This window comes from Apostichopus japonicus, chromosome 3 (genome assembly GCF_037975245.1).
Source record: "Apostichopus japonicus isolate 1M-3 chromosome 3, ASM3797524v1, whole genome shotgun sequence".
In the NCBI taxonomy this organism is placed as follows: Eukaryota; Metazoa; Echinodermata; class Holothuroidea; order Aspidochirotida; family Stichopodidae; genus Apostichopus; species Apostichopus japonicus.
This window is the reverse complement of record NC_092563.1, coordinates 25,856,910-25,880,846: the sequence shown is the minus strand read 5'-3', so window position 1 is coordinate 25,880,846 and position 23,937 is coordinate 25,856,910. Positions and strand designations below refer to the sequence as shown.

The window sequence follows — 23,937 nt, the reverse complement described above, 5'->3', positions numbered from 1 at the left end:
AGAAGTGTTTAATGAAGGAAGTGTAAGATGTTTTTGTTTTATTTGTTCTTAGAACCAGTTAAAGTATTCATACCAAGTACTCATGTAGTTTGCTTAAGAAACGGTTTAGTTATCTTGACAGATGCCAGCTTTGATGATGCAGCTGAAGATATTAAATGGTTCTCTTACTATATATGATTCTGTTAATTTGGTACATCATTGGTATCAGAAAGGTCAAAGTTATCATTTGTAATTATACACACAGAAAAGTGTTGATTACATACAGCTATTTGATCAACATATCTGAAGTAGTGTGAGAGCTGTTTTCATAGATAGTTGACTATAAGTTATGGCGGTACAAACTATGCATATCAGTTAGCAACTGCAAATATCACTTGATTCTATGCATAGCTTAAAGTTGTGACAATGGATATAAGTAAGCTGATATATCTTACATTTAAATAACCTTGTGGTTATTTTGAAGCAGTAAATAATCACATTGACATTTCTATCAGATCAAATTATAATTCTGAGCATTTGGGGTGATTAAAGCCGTTCTTTCTATCAGAATTCATTGGGATACACCTAGGAAATATTGGTGTTTAGCATTGGTATGCTATGAAACCTAGTTTTGCTATGAAAACAGATAATTGCTGAGAATCATCATTTCAGAACTTTGACATGAGTTTGTTAAATATATATCAGAATACTGTCACAATTTGTGACTGTTTTAACGTCAGACCCTGGCATTAGCCACTGAAAGAAAATTCAATCATTTTTAAAGTTTGAAATGAATTTTAATAGTTCAAGCAAGTTCCATTAGCTTTCAGACTCTTCATTTGATCTTTTCAGTTGATGATACACCACCTGATGTTACCTGCATCCAAGACATCACAAGAACAGTGACAATTGACAGCACTGGTACCACTGTGTTTTGGACAGAGCCAACAGCTACTGATAACTCAGGAGTTGTTTCTCTTCAATCTAGAAGTCATGCACCTGGAGACTTTTTCAGCCCAGGAACAACACAAGTGACATACATCTTTGTTGACCCAAGTGGACAAACAGCATTTTGCATTTTTACTGTCACAGTTACTCCAGGTATGAGTACAATCCTGTAATAGCTTAAGATTTAAAGCTGTTGACAGAGAAACACACCTTTATGGGTAACATTGTGCTAATAAATGACAAGATCAATGTCATGTGAGTAACATTACACTGATAACTCTACTTGAAATCAAGCTAGACATCTGCAGTCTCCAAAACAACATTTTGTCTTTCCATATTTTAGAGGATAATGTCCCACCGGTTGTGAGCTGTATTCCAGATGTGACTGAAACAACAGCATTAGGAACAGGAGGAAGACTTGTCTTCTATACTGAGCCAACAGCAACCGATGACTCTGGAGTTGTTTCACTTCAGCAAAGAACCCACGGTCCAGGAACCTTCTTTAGTTCAGGAGTAACACAAGTAACTTATACCTTTGTTGATCCCGCTGGAAGCACTGCTGAATGTACATTCAGGGTCATTGTCACTGAAAGTGAGTCTTTTTAAATGCAAATAATTTAATAGCCAAGCCTTATTGGTCCACAATACAAATCACACTCAATGATTGTGTTGCTGATATAGTAGATGGAAATGATTTTGCACAAAGCATCATCAGTGTGTCTGAAGAAGTTTAACAGCTTACAAACGTTGTAATTTCTACATCAGCCAATTCTAAGTTGATGTCATCATTTATTATACTGTATGTTCAGTTTAAACTGTAATTAAATTGACAATTTCCTTGCTCTTTCAAAGTCAATTTGAAGCAAATTCTTGATGTAATGTTACAAATGGCGCTCTGTGTAAATATATGCTCTTAGCCATAATAGTTAATTCAAAGTTGAGTTGCCAATTTGATTAAAATTTCAACTTTTAAATCTTCAGTTGACGAAGTACCACCAGTGATAGCTTGTGTAGGACTAGATGTAACAGAGACCATACCTCTGAATGGATTTGGCACTACCGTCCAATTCCGTGAACCTACTGCTACTGATAACTCTGGGACTGCAACTGTCCAATCAAGAACACACACCCCTGGTCAATTCTTCCAGAGTGGAACCACAGAAGTAACATATGTGTTTATAGATCCATCAGGAAATACAGCCCGGTGTTCATTTAACATCATCATTACTGAAGGTATGTCATAGCTTTGTTGTCCTTTCTCTATGTAATGAATACAACTGTCACCTTTATCAGTTTTTCCTACTAGCTTTGAACTAGATCTATGCTATGGTCTCAAGCAAGAATTGACATGTGACATTTAACAACCTGGCTACTGAGGTCAGCTTTCAAGGAGATTTGATAAAAATGGTTAATTGCTCAAAATTGCCAAAGATAAAGATTTATGCGTTAAGTTATATAAATACAGATGCACTATCATTGATTGGTGTCTCAGAAAAAGTACAGTAAGCAGCATCTAAAGGGTTAACTTTGTCTGCCAATGACTATTTGTCTGGAAATGAAGTAAATTGAACTTGACGACAGTTTCAAATGTATCAAGTGAAGTCTTTCCTTAGCTAAAAGGGGAGCATGTGAAGGTTATCTGAGATCAGATGGAGACAAACAATTACTCAATATTTACAAGTGAGTGTTGTTGGAGAATGAAAGTCAAAAGTGGACATATTATCAAAACTTTATTCAAATGGTCGTATGAATAGGAACAAAAGACATGTAAACCTCACATTAGGTCAGCAGAGGAAGGAACACTTCTCTTTGATTCTAATCTTTTTATTGAAGTTGGTTCAGACAGTGCATGTACTGAGTTCATGCTGGTACTTATATTATATAGGTAGTAATTTTTTTCTTCATTTTTAGGGGGGTTAGTCATTGGATAAAATATTTATATGAGTGATCTTTTTCTGATGTGTAGCATTAGATACAGTTGCACACACCTGATGGTTACACAGAAATAACCAATGTTGCATGTAGGCTAAATAAGAGGTTTAACCTGTATCGTAACTGTTTAAGAGATTGTGCTATCAACGGGTCTGTCCTTTAACATGACCTCTTTTCATATTATTTTGATATTAAAGCCTGTACAGGAATGAGTAAGCTTTGAAATAGATGAACCTTTCACAGTTTGCTACATCGGCTTAGTAGCTGAGCTACTGATCATTAAAAGTCTTAGGTTTTTGGGAAGAACTGAGTTATCACATTCGGTTACCAGAAAAGGAGATAAGAAAACACTTTTGTGCATTATTACTCTACGTTGTCCAGTAAAGGAGATAAGATGAAACCTTATTATGTCTCATGCAGGATTATTTGAAACGGCTGTTAGCCACTGTTGTCTCTTTCTATGATAAGTACTCTACTGTATAGAATTACCATTACCCCTGCTAGTAATTATTGTTTCAAAAAAGAACCAGTGATCTCAATATTGGACTTTATAATGTTTCTTTTTCCTCAGTGGACAATATACCACCTGTGGTCAGCTGCATCAGTGATATTACGCGAGAGATACCGCTAAATAGCTTTGGTGTTGTGGTAGACTTTACAGAGCCAACAGCTACAGACAATTCAGGAACAGCATCAGTTTTGTCAGCTACACGAAGACCCGGACAGTTCTTTCAGACAGGAACAACAACAGTGACTTACATCTTTGCAGATCCAAGTGGGAACACAGCTGATTGTGTTTTTGATATCAGTGTAGTGGAGGGTAAGTTAACCTATGCTTGTTTGTCAATATTAATATTACATAGTGTAAAAGATGTATATTCATTCCAGTTTGTGGTTAGGACATGTTTTGATGACTTATGGCATGACTTTGATGAAGTAAAGACAGGACATAGAAGTGTTTAATGAAGGAAGTGTAAGATGTTTTTGTTTTATTTGTTCTTAGAACCAGTTAAAGTATTCATACCAAGTACTCATGTAGTTTGCTTAAGAAACGGTTAAGTTATCTTGACAGATGCCAGCTTTGATAATGCAGCTGAAGATATTAAATGGTTCTCTTACTATATATGATTCTGTTAATTTGGTACATCATTGGTATCAGAAAGGTCAAAGTTATCATTTGTAATTATAACACACAGAAAAGTGTTGATTACATACAGCTATTTGATCAACATATCTGAAGTAGTGTGAGAACTGTTTTCATAGATAGTTGACTATAAGTTATGGCGGTACAAACTACGCATATCAGTTAGCAACTGCAAATATCACTTGATTCTATGCATAGCTTAAAGTTGTGACAATGGATATAAGTAAGCTGATATATCTTACATTTAAATAACCTTGTGGTTATTTTGAAGCAGTAAATAATCACATTGACATTTCTATCAGATCAAATTATAATTCTGAGCATTTGGGGTGATTAAAGCCGTTCTTTCTATCAGAATTCATTGGGATACACCTAGGAAATATTGGTGTTTAGCATTGGTATGCTATGAAACCTAGTTTTGCTATGAAAACAGATAATTACTGAGAATCATCATTTCAGAACTTTGACATGAGTTTGTTAAATATATATCAGAATACTGTCACAATTTGTGACTGTTTTAACGTCAGACCCTGGCATTAGCCACTGAAAGAAAATTCAATCATTTTTATCTCAATACATTACATGTATAGAGATATTGTAACAGTAAGTGGGACTCTCTCTTCTCTTAAAAATTTTTCAGCGTCTTCATACAAAGTTCTTTTTCTCTGAAATTTCCAGAGCAAGCATATATCATATAGGCCAACAAAAGTTACTATTTTTTATTCCAGAATTGTATCTCATTCCATGACTTTTTCACCGATTTATGTCCAAATTTGGCCAAATCCCTCTGATAAACCGTTGAACACAAGGCTTTTTTGCACACGCTACAAAACTTGTTTGTTTCCTTGTTTTTGATAATTAAGCCCCGCCTCCAAGTCTGGTTTGTAGCAGATTGGCAATGACTCAAGCCCCGCCTCCAATTCTGGTTTGTAGCAGATTGGTTAGGACACATGGCAGCTACATGTTAGATATACGAAAATGGCCACCCTCGCGACCAATTTCTATACTGTTGTGAGATATGCTGCTGGTACTGGTAGTGTATTGCACACTAATTTCATACACATTGTCGTACTACATTTAATTTATATTAGGACTTCGTCTGTTTATAGCTCCATGGTGTTAGTAATATCAATTTAAGGATTGTACTGTTGTTCAGGTAGTTTTTCAGAGCAAGAGTCATGATAAGTTTGTTTGATTGCCCATCAGGTATTTTTGTATAATTACGTATACACATTGTTGTGTTTACAAGTTTAGGCTAGGCCTACAGTAGTGCATCCTATATTAGACTTTCATTTAGTAATGGCCACATTAGCATTGTACTGGTGGTGTTCAGGCAGTTTTGGGGCAGGGTGCAGTAAGTTTGTTCGATTGCCTTACAGTGTGTTTTAATTTTAACTTAAGTTTCCAACTTACATTTTAACTGTGACTCCATAAATTTAACATAATGTGAATGGTATAAACAACAACTATTAATTTGGAATCGAGTGTATATTGTGCATTTCTAGAATGAAGCATCATTATGAATTAACAGCTTGTTTGGTATATTTCTTTAACCCCCCCTCCCCCCAAAAAAAAGAAAGAATTAAGAACAAAAATTATAATCTATCACATTTTATTTTCACTGGAGTATGTATAAAAGAGGAGCCAGCCATAGCATCACAACTTTTATAAGACTATAAAAATTAAATAAGGTTATGTTTTATTTATAAGGATATAAGATGTATAACTATAAGGTTATAAGAAGTATGTTTAGCTTTCTTTTGAACCTGTGATGTTTGACATCAAATATTCAAAGAATTAAAAGAAAATACTAAAATGGAGAGGAACTGGGGTGGCTATAAGGAGAGGAGGAGGCCACCCATCACTTTGAAATAAAAACTTGTAATCTACTTGTACATTATTTTTTCCAAGTCATAAATCCACGAAATCTTCATGTCAAAATTATTGAGAAGGAAAAACGTGGGTTGTTTTGATACTTGGAAGTGTACACAGTTTTGATGGTAGTCACCACTACAGTCTACAGTAAGGTACAGTAGGTCGATAGGCCTAGCTTTCTCAAGGTGGGCATCAAGAATATGGTTGAGTTGTTCGCCTCTTCTTATTTGACTGTTGTCATTGACGTCAAACTATATGACCAAAAATATTATATATATTGATATTGATAATTGTAGAGACAGAGCAAAGATATGAAACTAGGAATCCAAATTAGAACTTCCAGTATTGAGATACTGCATCATTGATGCTCTTGTTAAAGTTTGAAATGAATTTTAATAGTTCAAGCAAGTTCCATTAGCTTTCAGACTCTTCATTTGATCTTTTCAGTTGATGATACACCACCTGATGTTACCTGCATCCAAGACATCACAAGAACAGTGACAATTGACAGCACTGGTACCACTGTGTTTTGGACAGAGCCAACAGCTACTGATAACTCAGAAGTTGTTTCTCTTCAATCTAGAAGTCATGCTCCTGGAGACTTTTTCAGCCCAGGAACAACACAAGTGACATACATCTTTGTTGACCCAAGTGGACAAACAGCATTTTGCATTTTTACTGTCACAGTTACTCCAGGTATGAGTACAATCCTGTAATAGCTTAAGATTTAAAGCTGTTGACAGAGAAACACACCTTTATGGGTAACATTGTGCTAATAAATGACAAGATCAATGTCATGTGAGTAACATTACACTGATAACTCTACTTGAAATCAAGCTAGACATCTGCAGTCTCCAAAACAACATTTTGTCTTTCCATATTTTAGAGGATAATGTCCCACCGGTTGTGAGCTGTATTCCAGATGTGACTGAAACAACAGCATTAGGAACAGGAGGAAGACTCGTCTTCTATACTGAGCCAACAGCAACCGATGACTCTGGAGTTGTTTCACTTCAGCAAAGAACCCACGGTCCAGGAACCTTCTTTAGTTCAGGAGTAACACAAGTAACTTATACCTTTGTTGATCCCGCTGGAAGCACTGCTGAATGTACATTCAGGGTCATTGTCACTGAAAGTGAGTCTTTTTAAATGCAAATAATTTAATAGCTAAGCCTTATTGGTCCACAATACAAATCACACTCAATGATTGTGTTGCTGATATAGTAGATGGAAATGATTTTGCACAAAGCATCATCAGTGTGTCTGAAGAAGTTTAACAGCTTACAAACGTTGTAATTTCTACGTCAGCCAATTCTAAGTTGATGTCATCATTTATTATACTGTATGTTCAGTTTAAACTGTAATTAAATTGACAATTTCCTTGCTCTTTCAAAGTCAATTTGAAGCAAATTCTTGATGTAATGTTACAAATGGCGCTCTGTGTAAATATATGCTCTTAGCCATAATAGTTAATTCAAAGTTGAGTTGCCAATTTGATTAAAATTTCAACTTTTAAATCTTCAGTTGACGAAGTACCACCAGTGATAGCTTGTGTAGGACTAGATGTAACAGAGACCATACCTCTGAATGGATTTGGCACTACCGTCCAATTCCGTGAACCTACTGCTACTGATAACTCTGGGACTGCAACTGTCCAATCAAGAACACACACCCCTGGTCAATTCTTCCAGAGTGGAACCACAGAAGTAACATATGTGTTTATAGATCCATCAGGAAATACAGCCCGGTGTTCATTTAACATCATCATTACTGAAGGTATGTCATAGCTTTGTTGTCCTTTCTCTATGTAATGAATACAACTGTCACCTTTATCAGTTTTTCCTACTAGCTTTGAACTAGATCTATGCTATGGTCTCAAGCAAGAATTGACATGTGACATTTAACAACCTGGCTACTGAGGTCAGCTTTCAAGGAGATTTGATAAAAATGGTTAATTGCTCAAAATTGCCAAAGATAAAGATTTATGCGTTAAGTTATATAAATACAGATGCACTATCATTGATTGGTGTCTCAGAAAAAGTACAGTAAGCAGCATCTAAATGGTTAACTTTGTCTGCCAATGACTATTTGTCTGGAAATGAAGTAAATTGAACTTGACGACAGTTTCAAATGTATCAAGTGAAGTCTTTCCTTAGCTAAAAGGGGAGCATGTGAAGGTTATCTGAGATCAGATGGAGACAAACAATTACTCAATATTTACAAGTGAGTGTTGTTGGAGAATGAAAGTCAAAAGTGGACATATTATCAAAACTTTATTCAAATGGTCGTATGAATAGGAACAAAAGACATGTAAACCTCACATTAGGTCAGCAGAGGAAGGAACACTTCTCTTTGATTCTAATCTTTTTATTGAAGTTGGTTCAGACAGTGCATGTACTGAGCTCATGCTGGTACTTATATTATATAGGTAGTAATTTTTTTCTTCATTTTTAGGGGGGTTAGTCATTGGATAAAATATTTATATGAGTGATCTTTTTCTGATGTGTAGCATGAGATACAGTTGCACACACCTGATGGTTACACAGAAATAACCAATGTTGCATGTAGGCTAAATAAGAGGTTTAACCTGTATCGTAACTGTTTAAGAGATTGTGCTATCAACGGGTCTGTCCTTTAAATATTATTTTGATATTAAAGCCTGTACAGGAATGAGTAAGCTTTGAAATAGATGAACCTTTCACAGTTTGCTACATCGGCTTAGTAGCTGAGCTACTGATCATTAAAAGTCTTAGGTTTTTGGGAAGAACTGAGTTATCACATTTGGTTACCAGAAAAGGAGATAAGAAAACACTTTTGTGCATTATTACTCTACGTTGTCCAGTAAAGGAGATAAGATGAAACCTTATTATGTCTCATGCAGGATTATTTGAAACGGCTGTTAGCCACTGTTGTCTCTTTCTATGATAGTACTCTACTGTATAGAATTACCATTACCCCTGCTAGTAATTATTGTTTCAAAAAAGAACCAGTGATCTCAGTATTGGACTTTATAATGTTTCTTTTTCCTCAGTGGACAATATACCACCTGTGGTCAGCTGCATCAGTGATATTACGCGAGAGATACCGCTAAATAGCTTTGGTGTTGTGGTAGACTTTACAGAGCCAACAGCTACAGACAATTCAGGAACAGCATCAGTTTTGTCAGCTACACGAAGACCCGGACAGTTCTTTCAGACAGGAACAACAACAGTGACTTACATCTTTGCAGATCCAAGTGGGAACACAGCTGATTGTGTTTTTGATATCAGTGTAGTGGAGGGTAAGTTAACCTATGCTTGTTTGTCAATATTAATATTACATAGTGTAAAAGATGTATATTCATTCCAGTTTGTGGTTAGGACATGTTTTGATGACTTATGGCATGACTTTGATGAAGTAAAGACAGGACATAGAAGTGCTTAATGAAGGAAGTGTAAGATGTTTTTGTTTTATTTGTTCTTAGAACCAGTTAAAGTATTCATACCAAGTACTCATGTAGTTTGCTTAAGAAATGGTTTAGTTATCTTGACAGATGCCAGCTTTGATGATGCAGCTGAAGATATTAAATGGTTCTCTTACTATATATGATTCTGTTAATTTGGTACATCATTGGTATCAGAAAGGTCAAAGTTATCATTTGTAATTATAACACACAGAAAAGTGTTGATTACATACAGCTATTTGATCAACATATCTGAAGTAGTGTGAGAACTGTTTTCATAGATAGTTGACTATAAGTTATGGCGGTACAAACTATGCATATCAGTTAGCAACTGCAAATATCACTTGATTCTATGCATAGCTTAAAAGTTGTGACAATGGATATAAGTAAGCTGATATATCTTACATTTAAATAACCTTGTGGTTATTTTGAAGCAGTAAATAATCACATTGACATTTCTATCAGATCAAATTATAATTCTGAGCATTTGGGGTGATTAAAGCCGTTCTTTCTATCAGAATTCATTGGGATACACCTAGGAAATATTGGTGTTTAGCATTGGTATGCTATGAAACCTAGTTTTGCTATGAAAACAGATAATTGCTGAGAATCATCATTTCAGAACTTTGACATGAGTTTGTTAAATATATATCAGAATACTGTCACAATTTGTGACTGTTTTAACGTCAGACCCTGGCATTAGCCACTGAAAGAAAATTCAATCATTTTTAAAGTTTGAAATGAATTTAATAGTTCAAGCAAGTTCCATTAGCTTTCAGACTCTTCATTTGATCTTTTCAGTTGATGATACACCACCTGATGTTACCTGCATCCAAGACATCACAAGAACAGTGACAATTGACAGCACTGGTACCACTGTGTTTTGGACAGAGCCAACAGCTACTGATAACTCAGGAGTTGTTTCTCTTCAATCTAGAAGTCATGCACCTGGAGACTTTTTCAGCCCAGGAACAACACAAGTGACATACATCTTTGTTGACCCAAGTGGACAAACAGCATTTTGCATTTTTACTGTCACAGTTACTCCAGGTATGTGTACATTCATGTAATAGCTTAAGATTTAAAGCTGTTGGCAGAGAAACACACCTTTATGCATAACATTGTGCTAATAAATGACAAGATTACTGTGATGTAACATTACACTGATAACTCTACTTGAAATCAAAGCTAGACATCTGCAGTCTGCAAAACAACATTTTGTCTTTCCATATTTTAGAGGATAATGTCCTACCGGTTGTGAGCTGTATTCCAGATGTGACTGAAACAACAGCATTAGGAACAGGAGGAAGACTCGTCTTCTATACTGAGCCAACAGCAACCGATGACTCTGGAGTTGTTTCACTTCAGCAAAGAACCCACGGTCCAGGAACCTTCTTTAGTTCAGGAGTAACACAAGTAACTTATATCTTTGTTGATCCCGCTGGAAACACTGCTGAATGTACATTCAGGGTCATTGTCACTGAAAGTAAGTCTTTTTAAATACAAATAATTAAAAGCTAAGCCTTATTGCTCCATAATACAAATCACACTCAATGATTGTGTTGCTGATATAGTAGATGGAAATGATTTTGCACAAAGCATCATCAGTGTGTCTGAAGTAGTTTAACAGCTTACAAACGTTGTAATTTCTACATCAGCCAATTCTAAGTTGATGTCATCATTTATTATACTGTATGTTCAGTTTAAACTGTAATTAAATTGACAATTTCCTTGCTCTTTCAAAGTCAATTTGAAGCAAATTCTTGATGTAATGTTACAAATGGCGCTCTGTGTAAATATATGCTCTTAGCCATAATAGTTAATTCAAAGTTGAGTTGCCAATTTGATTAAAATTTCAACTTTTAAATCTTCAGTTGACGAAGTACCACCAGTGATAGCTTGTGTAGGACTAGATGTAACAGAGACCATACCTCTGAATGGATTTGGCACTACCGTCCAATTCCGTGAACCTACTGCTACTGATAACTCTGGGACTGCAACTGTCCAATCAAGAACACACACCCCTGGTCAATTCTTCCAGAGTGGAACCACAGAAGTAACATATGTGTTTATAGATCCATCAGGAAATACAGCCCGGTGTTCATTTAACATCATCATTACTGAAGGTATGTCATAGCTTTGTTGTCCTTTCTCTATGTAATGAATACAACTGTCACCTGTATCAGTTTTTCCTACTAGCTTTGAACTAGATCTATGCTATGGTCTCAAGCAAGAATTGACATGTGACATTTAACAACCTGGCTACTGAGGTCAGCTTTCAAGGAGATTTGATAAAAATGGTTAATTGCTCAAAATTGCCAAAGATAAAGATTTATGCGTTAAGTTATATAAATACAGATGCACTATCATTGATTGGTGTCTCAGAAAAAGTACAGTAAGCAGCATCTATAGGGTTAACTTTGTCTGCCAATGACTATTTGTCTGGAAATGAAGTAAATTGAACTTGACGACAGTTTCAAATGTATCAAGTGAAGTCTTTCCTTAGCTAAAAGGGGAGCATGTGAAGGTTATCTGAGATCAGATGGAGACAAACAATTACTCAATATTTACAAGTGAGTGTTGTTGGAGAATGAAAGTCAAAAGTGGACATATTATCAAAACTTTATTCAAATGGTCGTATGAATAGGAACAAAAGACATGTAAACCTCACATTAGGTCAGCAGAGGAAGGAACACTTCTCTTTGATTCTAATCTTTTTATTGAAGTTGGTTCAGACAGTGCATGTACTGAGCTCATGCTGGTACTTATATTATATAGGTAGTAATTTTTTTCTTCATTTTTAGGGGGGTTAGTCATTGGATAAAATATTTATATGAGTGATCTTTTTCTGATGTGTAGCATTAGATACAGTTGCACACACCTGATGGTTACACAGAAATAACCAATGTTGCATGTAGGCTAAATAAGAGGTTTAACCTGTATCGTAACTGTTTAAGAGATTGTGCTATCAACGGGTCTGTCCTTTAACATGACCTCTTTTCATATTATTTTGATATTAAAGCCTGTACAGGAATGAGTAAGCTCTGAAATAGATGAACCTTTCACAGTTTGCTACATCGGCTTAGTAGCTGAGCTACTGATCATTAAAAGTCTTAGGTTTTTGGGAAGAACTGAGTTATCACATTCGGTTACCAGAAAAGGAGATAAGAAAACACTTTTGTGCATTATTACTCTACGTTGTCCAGTAAAGGAGATAAGATGAAACCTTATTATGTCTCATGCAGGATTATTTGAAACAGCTGTTAGCCACTGTTGTCTCTTTCTATGATAAGTACTCTACTGTATAGAATTACCATTACCCCTGCTAGTAATTATTGTTTCAAAAAAGAACCAGTGATCTCAATATTGGACTTTATAATGTTTCTTTTTCCTCAGTGGACAATATACCACCTGTGGTCAGCTGCATCAGTGATATTACGCGAGAGATACCGCTAAATAGCTTTGGTGTTGTGGTAGACTTTACAGAGCCAACAGCTACAGACAATTCAGGAACAGCATCAGTTTTGTCAGCTACACGAAGATCCGGACAGTTCTTTCAGACAGGAACAACAACAGTGACTTACATCTTTGCAGATCCAAGTGGGAACACAGCTGATTGTGTTTTTGATATCAGTGTAGTGGAGGGTAAGTTAACCTATGCTTGTTTGTCAATATTAATATTACATAGTGTAAAAGATGTATATTCATTCCAGTTTGTGGTTAGGACATGTTTTGATGACTTATGGCATGACTTTGATGAAGTAAAGACAGGACATAGAAGTGTTTAATGAAGGAAGTGTAAGATGTTTTTGTTTTATTTGTTCTTAGAACCAGTTAAAGTATTCATACCAAGTACTCATGTAGTTTGCTTAAGAAACGGTTTAGTTATCTTGACAGATGCCAGCTTTGATGATGCAGCTGAAGATATTACATGGTTCTCTCACTATATATGATTCTGTTAATTTGGTACATCATTGGTATCAGAAAGGTCAAAGTTATCATTTGTAATTATAACACACAGAAAAGTGTTGATTACATACAGCTATTTGATCAACATATCTGAAGTAGTGTGAGAACTGTTTTCATAGATAGTTGACTATAAGTTATGGCGGTACAAACTATGCATATCAGTTAGCAACTGCAAATATCACTTGATTCTATGCATAGCTTAAAGTTGTGACAATGGATATAAGTAAGCTGATATATCTTACATTTAAATAACCTTGTGGTTATTTTGAAGCAGTAAATAATCACATTGACATTTCTATCAGATCAAATTATAATTCTGAGCATTTGGGGTGATTAAAGCCGTTCTTTCTATCAGAATTCATTGGGATACACCTAGGAAATATTGGTGTTTAGCATTGGTATGCTATGAAACCTAGTTTTGCTATGAAAACAGATAATTGCTGAGAATCATCATTTCAGAACTTTGACATGAGTTTGTTAAATATATATCAGAATACTGTCACAATTTGTGACTGTTTTAACGTCAGACCCTGGCATTAGCCACTGAAAGAAAATTCAATCATTTTTAAAGTTTGAAATGAATTTTAATAGTTCAAGCAAGTTCCATTAGCTTTCAGACTCTTCATTTGATCTTTTCAGTTGATGATACACCACCTGATGTTACCTGCATCCAAGACATCACAAGAACAGTGACAATTGACAGCACTGGTACCACTGTGTTTTGGACAGAGCCAACAGCTACTGATAACTCAGGAGTTGTTTCTCTTCAATCTAGAAGTCATGCACCTGGAGACTTTTTCAGCCCAGGAACAACACAAGTGACATACATCTTTGTTGACCCAAGTGGACAAACAGCATTTTGCATTTTTACTGTCACAGTTACTCCAGGTATGAGTACAATCCTGTAATAGCTTAAGATTTAAAGCTGTTGACAGAGAAACACACCTTTATGGGTAACATTGTGCTAATAAATGACAAGATCAATGTCATGTGAGTAACATTACACTGATAACTCTACTTGAAATCAAGCTAGACATCTGCAGTCTCCAAAACAACATTTTGTCTTTCCATATTTTAGAGGATAATGTCCTACCGGTTGTGAGCTGTATTCCAGATGTGACTGAAACAACAGCATTAGGAACAGGAGGAAGACTCGTCTTCTATACTGAGCCAACAGCAACCGATGACTCTGGAGTTGTTTCACTTCAGCAAAGAACCCACGGTCCAGGAACCTTCTTTAGTTCAGGAGTAACACAAGTAACTTATATCTTTGTTGATCCCGCTGGAAACACTGCTGAATGTACATTCAGGGTCATTGTCACTGAAAGTAAGTTTTTTTAAATACAAATATTTAAAAGCTAAGCCTTATCGCTCCATAATACAAATCACACTCAATGATTGTTGTTGCTGATATAGTAGATGGAAATGATTTTGCACAAAGCATCATCAGTTTGTCTGAAGTAGTTTAACAGCTTGCAAACTTTGTAATTTGGAAAGCAGCCAAATCACTTTTGTTCAGGTATGTCATTTCAGAGTAGAAACCATCCCCCCCCTCCACCACCGCCCCTCTACATATCTGTGCAGATGCTCATGGTTCATATATTACACTAAGGTTACAGGGATATTAAGCTGCTAGTATGTTCAAAAGTTATGAACAGCTAAACAAAATTATGTATATGCTACAAGTATGCGTGCTACTTTATAGGCTGCTGTTGTGTCTTGCATTTGCATGATACAAGTTTATCTAAATTTCTTTCTGTTACTAGCAAGGGCATATGATTATCCTCTATATGCACTCGACAAGAAATTCCCACAAGTTACAAACTGAATAATATTTATTCTGTCATCTCTTTCAAAATATATCTCTTTTTCTACTACAACTTTCATGATCACAACATGTTTAGAGCCTTAGGGTGCTTTTACACTAGATCATGATCTGATCCTGACGTCGAGATCACGGCTGGAGTGTAAACAGAATTCAGATCCGGATCTGATCCTCCTATATTGATGCTGGCAGAGACCAGGATCTGATACAGATGTCAAGATCAATTTTGTAATGTAAACACTCCCGCATCAACAGTGACCCGAGATCTCTGGTGACCTCATTATGTTACATGCATTCTGGCGTGAATTTCTAGTCCTTCACAGTCACATATTTCTCATTGCATTTTCTACGCAGCTATATCTCTGCGTAGTCACTTTTAGAGTTTAGTTCCCGTTTTGATTGCTGGATCTATCCCTATTGTAGGTGTGACTTTTCCTAAATATTTGTAGAAGCTATTATGTAAGTTTGAAATTCGTCATTCACCGTTTAAATGCTGAAGCATGTGATCCCAGTTTGCATCTGTGCTTGGTTCCATCCACCTTGCCCTCTGTAAATGGTGTTGTTCTTCCATCATGACTTCGGCAAGTAATATCTGCAGCACTTGTGTAAAGTACGTCTTCAAACAAACATGTGTGAAGTACGTCTTCTTGCCTCGGGGAAGAACAGGGCAAGTCTTCTCCTTTGATTTTCATTGTCAAAAGCCTGCATCCTGATCATCCTTACATATGGTACAATAAGAATCAGCAACTAGCCTTTGAATCTCCATCTTGCTAGTTTAGCTTGTGTTTCTGCCTGTATCATGCATGTGCTAATTTCTACATAGATTGAGTGCATGTAGGCCGTGCATACGTAGTATTGCCACCCAAAGGCGATGCTGGCATGGCAATGAAATTTTTGGAGTATACGTACTACGCGATCTGTGGCTGCGTATGACACATTTCCAATCTAATATTTTTACCAACATCCAGTCATAGCTATGGAGGATCAGAGTACGACTCAACTGTAAATGCATCCGGATCAATGCATAAGTTTACCCCATGTAGAGATGATCGTCTGATTATGTCAGGGAATCTGATCCGGATCTAGTGTAAGAGCACCCTAAAGCTGCACAGTGTCATAGTTAATCTTTTGACAGCAACACTGTACTTTGATAAATGTGTTTATCTTCACCTCAGTTGATACCATACCACCAGTTGTAGCCTGTGTAGGACTAGATGTTACAGAGACCATACCTCTGAATGGATTTGGCACCACGGTTCAATTCCGTGAACCTACTGCTACTGATAACTCTGGGACTGTAAATCTTCAATCAAGAACTAATAATCCTGGACAATTCTTCCAGAGTGGAAGTACAACAGTGACCTATATTTTTGAAGATCCCTCTGGTAACACAGCTACTTGCACCTTCTGTGTTGATGTTGTGGAAGGTGAGTGTCATGTTTATGTCAAAGGTTAGTCATAGTCTTTGTCCCAAACCATATTGTATTTTTTCCATCCAGTAAGGTTGAAAGATAGTTACATATATGGGCCTTTATGGGTGTGTATAAATTTGGCTCATGTGCTGCATATCTTCTAAGTTGGATGTCGTGGGAAATAAACCAAAACTCTTGAGAAAAATAGCCACCAGAATTTATACGAAGAAACACTTTCACCTTTGTTATCTTTTTCGTTTTTGTTTCTCAAAGAGGGTGATGTTCTATAATCAGAGTTAATTATAATGCCATATCAATATATGGTAGGGGTCTGCACTGAAAATTAAATTAAACCAAAATGGTTAAACCAGGACATACCTCTTTATTTTGTTTATGTGCTTGTGTAGTGTGTAGCAAAGTTGGTGATGAACAAATTCAGTTTGTTTAATAAAATCCTGTCATTGTTATCTGAGTTCAATGCAGGGAACCGTTGTCATATTTTGTAAAACGCTTTTCAAGTGTCCAAATGCTGTTTAACTTAATGGTGAACGAATATTATATTTAGGGATCTCGTCATAAGTGAAATGAATGGTATCTCAGAAAAAGTACAGTAAGCAGCATCTAAAGGGTTAACTTTGTCTGCCAATGACTATTTGTCTGGAAATGAAGTAAATTGAACTTGACGACAGTTTCAAATGTATCAAGTGAAGTCTTTCCTTAGCTAAAAGGGGAGCATGTGAAGGTTATCTGAGATCAGATGGAGACAAACAATTACTCAATATTTACAAGTGAGTGTTGTTGGAGAATGAAAGTCAAAAGTGGACATATTATCAAAACTTTATTCAAATGGTCGTATGAATAGGAACAAAAGACATGTAAACCTCACATTAGGTCAGCAGAGGAAGGAACACTTCTCTTTGATTCTAATCTTTTTATTGAAGTTGGTTCAGACAGTGCATGTACTGAGCTCATGCTGGTACTTATATTATATAGGTAGTAATTTTTTTCTTCATTTTTAGGGGGGTTAGTCATTGGATAAAATATTTATATGAGTGATCTTTTTCTGATGTGTAGCATTAGATACAGTTGCACACACCTGATGGTTACACAGAAATAACCAATGTTGCATGTAGGCTAAATAAGAGGTTTAACCTGTATCGTAACTGTTTAAGAGATTGTGCTATCAACGGGTCTGTCCTTTAACATGACCTCTTTTCATATTATTTTGATATTAAAGCCTGTACAGGAATGAGTAAGCTCTGAAATAGATGAACCTTTCACAGTTTGCTACATCGGCTTAGTAGCTGAGCTACTGATCATTAAAAGTCTTAGGTTTTTGGGAAGAACTGAGTTATCACATTCGGTTACCAGAAAAGGAGATAAGAAAACACTTTTGTGCATTATTACTCTACGTTGTCCAGTAAAGGAGATAAGATGAAACCTTATTATGTCTCATGCAGGATTATTTGAAACAGCTGTTAGCCACTGTTGTCTCTTTCTATGATAAGTACTCTACTGTATAGAATTACCATTACCCCTGCTAGTAATTATTGTTTCAAAAAAGAACCAGTGATCTCAATATTGGACTTTATAATGTTTCTTTTTCCTCAGTGGACAATATACCACCTGTGGTCAGCTGCATCAGTGATATTACGCGAGAGATACCGCTAAATAGCTTTGGTGTTGTGGTAGACTTTACAGAGCCAACAGCTACAGACAATTCAGGAACAGCATCAGTTTTGTCAGCTACACGAAGACCCGGACAGTTCTTTCAGACAGGAACAACAACAGTGACTTACATCTTTGCAGATCCAAGTGGGAACACAGCTGATTGTGTTTTTGATATCAGTGTAGTGGAGGGTAAGTTAACCTCTGCTTGTTTGTCAATATTAATATTACATAGTGTAAAAGATGTATATTCATTCCAGTTTGTGGTTAGGACATGTTTTGATGACTTATGGCATGACTTTGATGAAGTAAAGACAGGACATAGAAGTGTTTAATGAAGGAAGTGTAAGATGTTTTTGTTTTATTTGTTCTTAGAACCAGTTAAAGTATTCATACCAAGTACTCATGTAGTTTGCTTAAGAAACGGTTTAGTTATCTTGACAGATGCCAGCTTTGATGATGCAGCTGAAGATATTACATGGTTCTCTCACTATATATGATTCTGTTAATTTGGTACATCATTGGTATCAGAAAGGTCAAAGTTATCATTTGTAATTATAACACACAGAAAAGTGTTGATTACATACAGCTATTTGATCAACATATCTGAAGTAGTGTGAGAACTGTTTTCATAGATAGTTGACTATAAGTTATGGCGGTACAAACTATGCATATCAGTTAGCAACTGCAAATATCACTTGATTCTATGCATAGCTTAAAGTTGTGACAATGGATATAAGTAAGCTGATATATCTTACATTTAAATAACCTTGTGGTTATTTTGAAGCAGTAAATAATCACATTGACATTTCTATCAGATCAAATTATAATTCTGAGCATTTGGGGTGATTAAAGCCGTTCTTTCTATCAGAATTCATTGGGATACACCTAGGAAATATTGGTGTTTAGCATTGGTATGCTATGAAACCTAGTTTTGCTATGAAAACAGATAATTGCTGAGAATCATCATTTCAGAACTTTGACATGAGTTTGTTAAATATATATCAGAATACTGTCACAATTTGTGACTGTTTTAACGTCAGACCCTGGCATTAGCCACTGAAAGAAAATTCAATCATTTTTAAAGTTTGAAATGAATTTAATAGTTCAAGCAAGTTCCATTAGCTTTCAGACTCTTCATTTGATCTTTTCAGTTGATGATACACCACCTGATGTTACCTGCATCCAAGACATCACAAGAACAGTGACAATTGACAGCACTGGTACCACTGTGTTTTGGACAGAGCCAACAGCTACTGATAACTCAGGAGTTGTTTCTCTTCAATCTAGAAGTCATGCACCTGGAGACTTTTTCAGCCCAGGAACAACACAAGTGACATACATCTTTGTTGACCCAAGTGGACAAACAGCATTTTGCATTTTTACTGTCACAGTTACTCCAGGTATGTGTACATTCATGTAATAGCTTAAGATTTAAAGCTGTTGGCAGAGAAACACACCTTTATGCATAACATTGTGCTAATAAATGACAAGATTACTGTGATGTAACATTACACTGATAACTCTACTTGAAATCAAAGCTAGACATCTGCAGTCTGCAAAACAACATTTTGTCTTTCCATATTTTAGAGGATAATGTCCTACCGGTTGTGAGCTGTATTCCAGATGTGACTGAAACAACAGCATTAGGAACAGGAGGAAGACTCGTCTTCTATACTGAGCCAACAGCAACCGATGACTCTGGAGTTGTTTCACTTCAGCAAAGAACCCACGGTCCAGGAACCTTCTTTAGTTCAGGAGTAACACAAGTAACTTATATCTTTGTTGATCCCGCTGGAAACACTGCTGAATGTACATTCAGGGTCATTGTCACTGAAAGTAAGTCTTTTTAAATACAAATAATTAAAAGCTAAGCCTTATTGCTCCATAATACAAATCACACTCAATGATTGTGTTGCTGATATAGTAGATGGAAATGATTTTGCACAAAGCATCATCAGTGTGTCTGAAGTAGTTTAACAGCTTACAAACGTTGTAATTTCTACATCAGCCAATTCTAAGTTGATGTCATCATTTATTATACTGTATGTTCAGTTTAAACTGTAATTAAATTGACAATTTCCTTGCTCTTTCAAAGTCAATTTGAAGCAAATTCTTGATGTAATGTTACAAATGGCGCTCTGTGTAAATATATGCTCTTAGCCATAATAGTTAATTCAAAGTTGAGTTGCCAATTTGATTAAAATTTCAACTTTTAAATCTTCAGTTGACGAAGTACCACCAGTGATAGCTTGTGTAGGACTAGATGTAACAGAGACCATACCTCTGAATGGATTTGGCACTACCGTCCAATTCCGTGAACCTACTGCTACTGATAACTCTGGGACTGCAACTGTCCAATCAAGAACACACACCCCTGGTCAATTCTTCCAGAGTGGAACCACAGAAGTAACATATGTGTTTATAGATCCATCAGGAAATACAGCCCGGTGTTCATTTAACATCATCATTACTGAAGGTATGTCATAGCTTTGTTGTCCTTTCTCTATGTAATGAATACAACTGTCACCTGTATCAGTTTTTCCTACTAGCTTTGAACTAGATCTATGCTATGGTCTCAAGCAAGAATTGACATGTGACATTTAACAACCTGGCTACTGAGGTCAGCTTTCAAGGAGATTTGATAAAAATGGTTAATTGCTCAAAATTGCCAAAGATAAAGATTTATGCGTTAAGTTATATAAATACAGATGCACTATCATTGATTGGTGTCTCAGAAAAAGTACAGTAAGCAGCATCTATAGGGTTAACTTTGTCTGCCAATGACTATTTGTCTGGAAATGAAGTAAATTGAACTTGACGACAGTTTCAAATGTATCAAGTGAAGTCTTTCCTTAGCTAAAAGGGGAGCATGTGAAGGTTATCTGAGATCAGATGGAGACAAACAATTACTCAATATTTACAAGTGAGTGTTGTTGGAGAATGAAAGTCAAAAGTGGACATATTATCAAAACTTTATTCAAATGTATGAATAGCAACAAAAGACATGGAAACCTCACATAAGGTCAGCAGAAGAGGGAACACTTCCCTTTGATACTAATGTTTCTATTGAAGTTGGTTCAGACAGTTCATGTACTGATTTCATGCTGGTACTTATTTTATGTAAGTAGTAATTTTTCTTCATTTTAGCCTTTGGATAAAGTATTTTCAAGTGATCATTTTCTGATGTGTAGCATTAGATACAGTTGCATGCACCTGATGGTTGCACAGAAATAACCAATGTTGTATGTAGGCTAAATAAGAGATTTAACCTGTATTGTAATTGTTTAAGAGATTGTGCTATCAATGGGTCTGTCTTTTAACAAGACCTCATTTCATATTATTTTGATATTAAAGCCTGTACAGGAATGAGTAAGTTTTGAAATAGATAAACCTTTCACAGTTTGGTACATCGGCTTTAGTATCTGATCTATGACTTATCATTAACAGTCTTAGGTTTTGGGGAAGAACTGAGTTATCACATTCTGTTATCAGAAAAGGAGATGAAAAAACACTTTTGTGCATTATAACTCTCCGTTGGGTAAAGGAGATAAGATGACACCTTATTATGTCTTACACGGGATTATTTGAAACAGCTGTTAGCCACTGTTGTCTCTTTTCTATGATAATTACCCTTCTGTATAAAGTTACCATTACCCCTGCAAGTAATTATTGTATCAAATAAGAACCGGTGACCTTAATATTTGACTTTATAATGTTTCTTTTTCCTCAGTGGACAATATACCACCTGTGGTCAGCTGCATCAATGATATTACACGAGAGATACCGCTAAATAGCTTCGGTGTTGTTGTACAGTTTACAGAGCCAACAGCTACAGACAATTCAGGAACAGCATCAGTTCTGTCAGCTACACAAAGACCTGGACAGTTCTTTCAGACAGGAACAACAACAGTGACTTACATCTTTGCAGATCCAAGTGGGAACACAGCTGATTGTGTTTTTGATATCAGTGTAGTGGAGGGTAAGTTAACCTGTGCTTGTTTGTCAATATTAATATTACATAGTGTAACAGATGTCTATTCATTCCAATTTGTGGTTAGGAAAAGTTTTGAAGCCTTATGGCATGACTTTGATGGAGTAAAGACAGGACATAGAAGTGTTTTATGAATGAAGTGTAAAATTTTCTTGTTTATTTGTTTTTTAGAACTAGTTTAAGTATTTATACCAAGCATTCCTGTAGTTAAATTTGCTTAAGAAACATTTTTAATCTTGACAGTTGTCAGCTCTGATGATGCAGCTAAAGATAATAAATGGTTCTCTTACTATACATGATTCCGTTAACTTAGTACATCATTGGTTTCAGAAAGGTCAAAATTATCATTTGTAATTATAACAGACAGAAAAGTGTTGATTACATTCAACTATTTGATCAACATATCTGAATGTATAAGTATGTATGTATAAGTATAAGGTCAAAATCAGATGTGATTTTGGTTACTGTTCATTTTGGTTTGCAGTGGATGACCAACCACCTCAGGTCATCTGCCCTCCAGATGTCCGTGTGACTGTTGAACTTGGCCTATCTCGTGGCACTGCTACATGGACAGCTCCTGTTGCCACAGATGACTCTGGGGTTGTGGAACTTGTAACACAAAGTCATTTTTCCAATTCAATGTTCCCTGTGGGAGAAACACAAGTTATGTACATCTATAGAGATGGCAGTGGAAATACAGCTGATTGTACATTCAATGTGATCGTTAGTACAGGTAAGATTTTCATTATGTACCTTCCCTTATGTCTGTCTTATGATCAAGTTGAAAACATAATGTTTTTTAAAAGAGGATGCTGGGGGCAAAAAGAATAGTGACTTAATCTTAGTTCATGAATAAATCATCAGTGATATTGCTTTTTCAACAAATGATCATTTGTTTTCATTAAAGTGATGATCATTGCTTCCCAGGCAGTTATTTCTTCCTGTTTTCAAGGTCCAAATTGATGTACATGTCTTAGCATTGTTAGCTGTGATTTGCCTTAGTTGAACATATGTTTCATATGAAGTACCTTTTGTACCAAAATTAATTAGTGGTGGCCAACACCAAGAAATACAATAAAACAAAGATTTTTCTTCAGTCAGCTTCACATGATAAGTATGTATGAACCTTTGATAGTTACCAACCATGCTCATTTTATAAATTGATGCAATTACAATCTCTAGAGAAACTGTTTGATCCTCTCAGTTGTTAAATCTTTTCCTTGAAGTCAAACATTCACACTCTAGATTCACCTTTGCAAGTGTATGATTTTGGTTTAGCTGTTAACTTCTGAAATGATTGCATGGGCTTTTCATATTTCTGTTTCATACAGGTAACTATTTGAAATGATTGTTTCAGAAAGTATATATGGTTGGTGAACCTCAATATTTAGTATGTGGATGCACCTTATTGGGTAGAAGAACCCTATTGTTTTCTGTTAAGGTCAGAGTTCAACAGAGGTCAAGTCAAAAACTTATGTAAAACATGTTACCTCACAAAGCAGAAGTTGGATGAACTCCATACATGGTGCATAGATGCACCTTATTTGGTAGAAGAACCCTATTGTTTCTGTTAAGGTCAAAACACGATAACTCAAAACAAGTGGATGAACTTCATATTTAGTAGGTGGATGCACAATATTGGGTAGAAGAACTCATTGCTGTCTGTGAGTTCAAATGTCATATGAGGTCAACAGAGGTCAATGTCCAAAAACCTTGTAAGAATGTTAACTCACAGAGCAGAAGTTGGAT

The 23,937-nt window shown here is 35.8% G+C and overlaps 1 protein-coding gene across 16 annotated transcripts in view; it reads left to right on the top strand.

Moving 5' to 3' along the window:
- The window catches only part of LOC139965637 (uncharacterized), a 106,266-nt gene that overhangs the window by 44,122 nt on the left and 38,207 nt on the right, over positions 1 to 23,937 (top strand). For 13 of the 16 annotated variants that reach the window (XM_071968214.1, XM_071968213.1, XM_071968223.1 and 10 more), the window contains 21 exons: positions 832 to 1,080; positions 1,271 to 1,519; positions 1,909 to 2,160; positions 3,431 to 3,679; positions 6,326 to 6,574; positions 6,765 to 7,013; positions 7,403 to 7,654; positions 8,910 to 9,158; positions 10,122 to 10,370; positions 10,558 to 10,806; positions 11,195 to 11,446; positions 12,717 to 12,965; positions 13,929 to 14,177; positions 14,368 to 14,616; positions 16,290 to 16,541; positions 18,138 to 18,386; positions 19,349 to 19,597; positions 19,785 to 20,033; positions 20,422 to 20,673; positions 21,928 to 22,176; positions 22,673 to 22,921. In XM_071968214.1, the coding sequence (XP_071824315.1) occupies positions 832 to 1,080; positions 1,271 to 1,519; positions 1,909 to 2,160; positions 3,431 to 3,679; positions 6,326 to 6,574; positions 6,765 to 7,013; positions 7,403 to 7,654; positions 8,910 to 9,158; positions 10,122 to 10,370; positions 10,558 to 10,806; positions 11,195 to 11,446; positions 12,717 to 12,965; positions 13,929 to 14,177; positions 14,368 to 14,616; positions 16,290 to 16,541; positions 18,138 to 18,386; positions 19,349 to 19,597; positions 19,785 to 20,033; positions 20,422 to 20,673; positions 21,928 to 22,176; positions 22,673 to 22,921 (5,244 nt within the window). The remainder of the gene's footprint in view (positions 1 to 831; positions 1,081 to 1,270; positions 1,520 to 1,908; positions 2,161 to 3,430; positions 3,680 to 6,325; positions 6,575 to 6,764; positions 7,014 to 7,402; positions 7,655 to 8,909; positions 9,159 to 10,121; positions 10,371 to 10,557; positions 10,807 to 11,194; positions 11,447 to 12,716; positions 12,966 to 13,928; positions 14,178 to 14,367; positions 14,617 to 16,289; positions 16,542 to 18,137; positions 18,387 to 19,348; positions 19,598 to 19,784; positions 20,034 to 20,421; positions 20,674 to 21,927; positions 22,177 to 22,672; positions 22,922 to 23,937) is intronic. The other 3 variants (XM_071968216.1, XM_071968219.1, XM_071968224.1) reach the window with 3 other exon arrangements.